General features: G+C 45.5%; 2 protein-coding genes across 4 annotated transcripts; one reads left to right on the forward strand and one right to left on the reverse strand.

Moving 5' to 3' along the window:
- Positions 1 to 811: 811 nt before the first annotated feature.
- Positions 812 to 7,011, reverse strand: apobec2a (apolipoprotein B mRNA editing enzyme, catalytic polypeptide-like 2a). Of its 3 annotated transcripts, none has more exons than XM_068314405.1 (5): positions 6,886 to 7,011; positions 2,709 to 2,932; positions 2,017 to 2,241; positions 1,640 to 1,946; positions 812 to 1,302 (listed from the first exon to the last, which is right to left on the reverse strand). In XM_068314405.1, exons 2-4 carry the CDS (start codon positions 2,915 to 2,917, stop codon positions 1,643 to 1,645), a joined length of 738 nt encoding a protein of 245 aa, XP_068170506.1. In that variant the 5' UTR covers positions 2,918 to 2,932; positions 6,886 to 7,011; the 3' UTR covers positions 812 to 1,302; positions 1,640 to 1,642. The 3 variants fall into 3 exon arrangements, with proteins under 3 accessions (XP_068170506.1, XP_068170504.1, XP_068170505.1); XM_068314403.1 differs by lacking the exon at positions 6,886 to 7,011 and adding an exon at positions 3,192 to 3,330; XM_068314404.1 differs by lacking the exon at positions 6,886 to 7,011 and adding an exon at positions 3,087 to 3,223.
- LOC137594842 (membrane-spanning 4-domains subfamily A member 4A-like) lies at positions 4,067 to 6,756 on the forward strand. Its single transcript, XM_068314407.1, has 6 exons — positions 4,067 to 4,207; positions 4,870 to 4,980; positions 5,242 to 5,298; positions 5,440 to 5,571; positions 5,784 to 5,897; positions 6,353 to 6,756. The coding sequence occupies exons 1-6, from the start codon at positions 4,079 to 4,081 to the stop codon at positions 6,452 to 6,454; spliced, it is 645 nt and encodes a 214-aa protein (XP_068170508.1). The 5' UTR covers positions 4,067 to 4,078; the 3' UTR covers positions 6,455 to 6,756.
- Positions 7,012 to 7,056: the final 45 nt, after the last annotated feature.

Genomic DNA, 7,056 nt, shown 5'->3' on the forward strand with positions numbered 1-7,056 from the left:
GCTCATGAATCTTTCAGTGGTGATGGAAGGTAGAGGCAAACCAAGCAGCAGCGTGAGAGTGCTAAAACCACCGGAAAGAATCCCATCTCAAAGGATGTCAGAAAGACGATTGGCTGATGATGGTATGTCGTCTTCTACCAGCTGATGGGAACAACTGAGCATTGAATTTATGGCCTGGATCATGATGTTTGAAGGTGAAATTGATCATGTGTGACGGATGTGAGGCACAGAACAGCATGAGGAAGAAAGTAGAGCTGAAAGGTCAAAGATCACCCAACCCTACTTCATGCCAGCCTTTTTCTTGTACATAAACAACTACTATGGCCAGGACAACACAAAGTGATTGTCTCTTGTCTCGCGCGCGCACACACACACACACACACACACACACACACACACACACACACACACACTTAAATTAATATAACCCATTTCTGATTTGCATTTGATAGAATTTAAATATTTTTCATCATGTAAAATATTAATTCCATCCGAGGTTTGTCTCATAATGCTGTTTTCTTCACTGCCATCGGAACCGAACGGCTGAACCGGGACTAGAAATGGTCGACTTGACTTGGGTTGTTCGTTGAGTGTCAGCGCGTGATTGGCTGCTGCTCCTGTTTAAATAAAGGTAAAGAAGGTGTTTGCTTCTCAGGTATCTGAAGTGAGTTCTACAGAAGCAGACCTTCATGTTAAAATGTTTCCATGCTGCCCCCTGCTGGACTGGATTGGAATCACACCCACCGCCTTTTTTGACGTTGTTAGTGGTTCAAGCATAAAAAAAGGATCCCAGTCTGGAACTGCATTAATATATTCCTTATTTAATGCAAATTTCAGTCCGATTTACACTTGTAAGTTCACAAAAACAGTTTCACAATGTAAACGTGCAAAATGCAGAGACTGGGAGGTTTGAGTTTAAGTCACAGATGTGGTCATTGGATTCATTGTCTGTCAAAGGTATTCCTGCAGCTCAAGATTTGTAAATGTATGTTAAGATGTAGAGTTTAACTCTTTATTTAACTGTGGCTTTTATTCAGGCTCCTCTGACGATTCTGGTTTGATGTGGACGAACCAGTCAGAGCTGGTTTAGTTTGACCAGCTGAGTGACAGTCACTTCAGGCCCGACATGCCAGGGAACTCGATGAAGGACCAAATTAAGGAAATGATTTTTTAAGACAAAGTTTGTCTGAGATCTTTTTCTGCTTCAGATGAACCACCTGACGGTGGTGGCCGATGAAGACTCCGGTTAAACAGCGGGGCTATTTCCGTTGGACTGGAGCAGAAGGTCAAACTCCTGGAACCCTGAGAGATGGAGGTAATGTTATTCCAAAATTTTCCAAGTGCAAACACAATATTTAGTTTCACTAGAAGATGTCAACCAATCAGCAGGCTTGGTTCGTAGCTGATCGGCTAGTTGTCAGGAGTAATCAGTTGTTTACTGATGTAATGGAATACTTTTAGAATAATTGACTTGTGTACGATTTTTGGATTCCAGACGAAACTTAGACTTTAATTGAAGGGTAACCATGGAAACAAAAAGCGAGTAAAGGTTCCAAATTAAAATTACTACCGCATCAATCCCTGGTGGCGGGCTGTTGAAGGTAACACACGGCGTGAACGCCGGACGGTAAACACTCACTGATCACTGCAGGATGTCGGCCAGCTTGTCCTGGTAGAACTCGTAGTTTTCCTTGCAGTCTTCCCAAAGGTTCAGAGGTTGATCCTCGTTCTCCACGAACGTGTCCCAGGTGTAGGAGAAGTCCAGGGGCTTCATGATCCTCAGCTTACAACCAGCAGCGTGCAGGGCCTTCAGCCCGGCCTGGATCTCCTCGTCCTCCCACTCAAACAGCCGAGCAGCGAAGACACTCAACTTGACGTTCTTCTTGGCCTTCAACACCTCGGTGATCTTTGCGGCGCAGGCGGAGCAGGGACTGGACGACACGTACCTGAGAGGACGGACGGAGTTCAGGTAGTTCGCCTGCACCGGTTTCTACCTAGTCCTGCAACTGGACTTACCAGGTGATGGTGTATTTGGCAGCGGGGTCGTATTGAGGCAGGCACTGTCCGAAGAAGGCCTCCTCGGCGTGGGGGCCAGCGTGCTCATCCTCCAGGTAACCCCTCAGCAGCCCGTCGGCGGTACCCACTCTGTCCATCAGGTAGCACAGAAAGGTCTTGTTACGCCCTGAAGAGTACTCCACATTCTTGAACTGGAACTTAAACGACAGCGGATCGATCCGGTCCCTGAACACAACAGAAGAGACATTCATGACCTTTCACACAATCACAAACCGGGCCAGGACCTCAACATTCATCCTCCACTAATCTCCTTCCTCTCCACCTGGTTCAGCAGGTGGAGAGGAAGGAAGGAAGGAAGAAAAACAGGCGTAGAGTAAAAACATATTTCATGCTTGACATGATGTCACTGTAGGCCCTCCGCAGCATTAATGACATCATTACTGTCAGCCCGCGAGGCCACGCCTTCATCCTGGGTATGGTTACCAACATGTCAGCAAGTCCACTTAGTCAGCAATTTTCAAGTAGCCAAAACAGGAACACGTCAAACATCTCCGTCCTACACTGCGAACTAGATGCACAGGTCGGGACAGTTCTACCTTACAGATCCGGGACACAACGGGTAGATCTTGTTCGGGTAGGTCACAGGTGCGGTACCCTCTAAATGAAGCACATGTGACTATCTCTGAACCTACCCAACAATGATTTCAAACGGAGGCAGCTCCATGGGCTCCACAGGGAAGTCTGCACCTTGAGCTCCGTCTGCCGCCCCGTCTGCGCCGTCCGCCGGCGCCTCGCCCCCGGTATTTGTTCCTTCATTCCTCACTTGTTTCGCATCCTTGTTTTCTTCGACGGCCTCTGTTCTCTCTTTTTTTCTCGTTAGCGAATGACTTTTGTCGGCCATGGTGGAGGAATGAAGCTACAGGAGGAGGTACGGACAGAAAACGTGGGAGACCGGGTGAGGGAGGAGTGGATAGAGAGGGCAGGGGAGAGAGGGAGAGGGAAGCACTAGGGTTACACTTCTGCCCTGGGGAGGGCAATGTCTGCACACATGAAATATAAATGGCACCAACTTTGACGCAGTCGAAAGATTTCTGCTGCGACGTCAGAGTTTGATGGAAGTTTAAAAGTCAGGTTTTGGAGCAGACCGGTCTAAAAACGCCGGCATTAGCACCAACCTTTAAAGGGTCACGGAGGTCAGACGCCGTCAGGCAGCTGCAGTCCGGACCGGGTGGGTCTATTTAAAGGTTCTAGAAGGGGAGGGCTGGGGGTGGGGAGGGTTGAGGGTGTCATCTGATAGTGAGACGAAGACTCTTCATGTCCTCAGTGTGGCGCTACTGAACGTCTTGCTGGGTTTTAAGACAGGGGAAGAGTCATGTGACCAGAGCTATCATCAGGTGTCTGCAGGTGGGCAGGGCCAAGTATCTCTGAGGTTGATAAATGCTGCATGTCAGCCTGACCCAAGCCACGCCCCCCAATGTTGTGTGTTGTTTGTGGAAACAAACATCTCCAAACCATCAACTCCAACAACACCACAATCAACCCCACCAACACCATCAACACCACCAACACCACCCTCAACTCCACCTACACCACCAACTCCAACACCTGCACCACCCCAGCATCTACACCACCAACACCTCTACCAGCACCAATACTTACACCAGTACCTCCAACACCACCATCAACACCGCAACAAACAATACCAGCCCCTCCAACTAGACCACCAGCACCTCCAAAATCTCCACCAACAACTACACCATCAACAACACCACCTCTGCTCTGTTTGACTCAGGGTTGTTTTTCATAGTAGATGATTTATTTCAACATGATCATAGGTCAGTCACAAGAACCAATGTTTTATATGATCCAAACAGTTTTTCGCGGAATGTTGTTCCTCATTGCACCAACACCCTGCCCATCTTGGCCCATATTCCCGTTCAAGGATCAGACCAGGCTCCATCCCCATTTATTTTCCTCTCGTCAATAATTAACTGGGCTGGGCTTTAGATAGGTGAGCAGGAAGCTCTGATTCAAACCAGGACAGAATCGTTTTCCCGTCATCATGCCTGTAACCACTTCAACAGAAAAGCTGGTGGTCGTCACCCATGTGCACCAAATACCTCAGAGGGGGGAACACCAGCTCCCTTTGGGCACCAGCAAGTTTGGCCTGGGCCAGCCTCTGGTTCTCGGGGTAAGATGATACGCCTGTTGGCAGCTCCGGATGATAAACGACCAGGAGACTGGGTCTCAAAATAAAGTGTTTTATTTAGGGCTCCTTAGGTCGGTGTTATTTTAATCTGCTCAGTCGTCTGTAAACGCGAATGATTTAATGATGGTGTTCTAGATTCTCGCCGTGATTAAAATGACTACGTGAAAACTGAAGTCCACTTCAGGTGATCTGATGATCATCTGCTGATCATTTTGAGAGCTTCATCTCGTTCAATCAGAATGACAAATTCAAATGTATTAACTATGCAAAATAACTAAAAGGAACATTAACATGAAGGTTCAAGAGAAAGACTCATCAACAAGAGACAATGTGTGTGGTTCTGGTTCTGATGACATTATTTTATTGGGAGGGATGTTTGCTTATTTATGCATTTATGTATGTATTTATTTTTATTTATATTGTATTTATTACTCACATTATGCCCAACAGTAAAACACAAAGTAATTAAGAAAATGTAATATGACCTTTTCTATTGAAAGATGAAATTTCCATCATATTTTATCAATAAAATTCAATAACTTTTGACAATAGTTTTTCAAAATGTGACGTCACCACGATCCTTATCGTTGTTATATATATATATTCCTCTTCTTCTTCTATTATCCATATGTCTGTGTCTCCAGAGCATTCAGATCATGATCGGTCTGTTCCAGCTGCTCTTTGGGATCACCATGACCATCGATGCCGACTCACTGGGAGTCTTCAGTGGAATATTTGTCTGGGGGTCTCTGATCGTGAGTCGACGTTTCTGTTTTCATTGGTGCTTTGAATTTGTTTTGAAACAGACCTTAAATGCACAGGATAAAATTTAAGATGTGCGCCAACTGATTAGTGTCCGTAGGGGCACTATGGAGCCATCTGACCGTTCCCAGTCCTGAAACCCATATCGGATGACGGTGTCGACAACTTAAATGAGTGTGGCCCCCACCAAGCAATGGTTTGGTCTATCAGCGCTGACATTAAAGACACTGATGAGCCATTCTTCTGTCTTGTAGTACATCATCGCTGGATCTCTGACGGTGTCCGCCGGAAAATCCTTCAACCGCTGTCTGGTGAGCAACTCCAAACGACCCTATGGTGGGGGTGAGGGGGGGGCACCACAATGGCCATCCTATCCTCTGGTGGCTCTTGTTAGCTTTGAAGAATAAGCAAATGATTTCTTATTAGCCACTTTCATCTGTGGTCTCTCTCAGGTGAATGGCGCTCTGGGTGTCAGTGTCGTGGCAGCCATTGTTTCCACCTGTGCCATTATCCTCTACATTATGGATGCAGCCTTTCAGATGTTTGGATATTGCCCTGATGCCTATGACTGCCATTTATATATAGTAAGTTCTTTACAGACCCATAAAGAATTCTCCAGGGGGGGAACATGTACAGTAAAACTACTGTTTGCTTAGAAAAAAGTGTAACTGCACATCCACTACAGTAGGTAACAGTGGTGCTTTCACGTCTACGTGTGGTGTGTCATTCATTTTCACAGTGTGTGCCAGGAGCATTAGCGAAGCCCTAATGGAACCTTCTTCTGTTGTTTTTCCAGACGCGGATGAAGGGCTTTTCAATCATGATGACTGTTTTGCATTTCTTAATGTTGGGCGTATCAATCGCCATTGCAGGATATGCCTGCAATGCTACTTGCAGATGTAACACAGAGGTGAGTGGGAGGGGCTAGTCAATGACTGTGTTCTAAAAACTGGGCGATTTAATTTAATTCTGAATAAGTGATATACTGTATAAACCGCATCAGACATAATCGAGCTATTACTACAGCTATTACTACTGATACTGCTGCTACTGCTACAGCAAACTGTGTGTTGTATTACTAGGCATACAGGATCTAGGATGAAAGATCAGGTACAACTATTGAGGATTATTTATTTGTTTTCTATTGTATCCTAAATAAAAAATTGCAGCCCGAAAATAGAATATTTTAAGAATGTATCTGTAATATTTACATGTCGTATAAAGAATGAAAACATTGCCCCTCTGGCCGATGTAGAAAGAAACAAGACAACATATCTCATCTGTGAGGACATCTTGACTTCAAGTCTTCCTCCAGCTGGACCTCAGACGAGAACATCTTCATCTCATGGTTCTTGTGTTTTCCAGACAGTGACGTACGTTAAGGAACTGGAAGAACAACCTCAGCATCTGACTGGGCTTCCAGGATACGAAAGTGTCATCGCCGACCATCCTGTTCTGACGCCCTGAACACGTCGCCACCCAACACTTCATGATGATTCTGTATTGTAGTCGTTCTCTCCTTGTGTATCTACCTGCTAGCTGTGTTTAGTGTGACTGCTGTGTAATCTTATGGAAATTCCCTTTGGGATTAATAAAGTATAGTCTATCTAACAATCAGTCAATCCATCAATCATGATCTCAATAATTTGCCCAAACTGGACTGATAGCCAGAACTGCTCCTCATTACCCAGAAACACTGTTAGCTAGAAATAGTGCTGTTTTCTTTCGTGCTTGCTCATCAGTTTATTAAATATTGCATGTTGTGTTCGTTCCGCTCTTTTCCCTGATCTCATTGTAACACTCAGTTTCCTCTTCCTGGGCTAAATCCAACAGTAAACTTATTATTTCCCCATTTTACTTGAAGCCCCCCGCCAGCAGCAGGTTGTTTGTATCCTCACCTCATCCTGAAGGAGTCGGCTCCTCTTCTGATGACGTTCTTTCAAGTTCACGGTTTCGAAGGTGGAAATAGAGCAACTCTCAACATTTGTAGGGTCGATGTTTCTGCCACCTGGTTGGCCCGTCACTTCTGGCCCTCACTTTTTCACACACAGACAAACAAATATAAGCAG

This window comes from Antennarius striatus, chromosome 5 (genome assembly GCF_040054535.1).
Source record: "Antennarius striatus isolate MH-2024 chromosome 5, ASM4005453v1, whole genome shotgun sequence".
Lineage (NCBI taxonomy): Eukaryota > Metazoa > Chordata > Actinopteri > Lophiiformes > Antennariidae > Antennarius > Antennarius striatus.

What these genes read in the sequence shown, in the direction of transcription:
- apobec2a (XM_068314405.1), bottom strand. Translation starts at nt 2,917, where the DNA reads ATGGCCGACAAAAGTCATTCGCTAACGAGAAAAAAAGAGAGAACAGAG. An exon ending in CCGTTTGAAATCATTGTTGG is followed by an intron (nt 2,242 to 2,708) that starts GTAGGTTCAGAG and finishes TGTTGTGTTCAG; the next exon opens with GGACCGGATCGATCCGCTGT. An exon ending in GCCAAATACACCATCACCTG is followed by an intron (nt 1,947 to 2,016) that starts GTAAGTCCAGTT and finishes CCGTCCTCTCAG; the next exon opens with GTACGTGTCGTCCAGTCCCT.
- LOC137594842 (XM_068314407.1), top strand. Translation starts at nt 4,079, where the DNA reads ATGCCTGTAACCACTTCAACAGAAAAGCTGGTGGTCGTCACCCATGTG. An exon ending in GCCAGCCTCTGGTTCTCGGG is followed by an intron (nt 4,208 to 4,869) that starts GTAAGATGATAC and finishes CTGTGTCTCCAG; the next exon opens with AGCATTCAGATCATGATCGG. An exon ending in TTGTCTGGGGGTCTCTGATC is followed by an intron (nt 4,981 to 5,241) that starts GTGAGTCGACGT and finishes TCTGTCTTGTAG; the next exon opens with TACATCATCGCTGGATCTCT.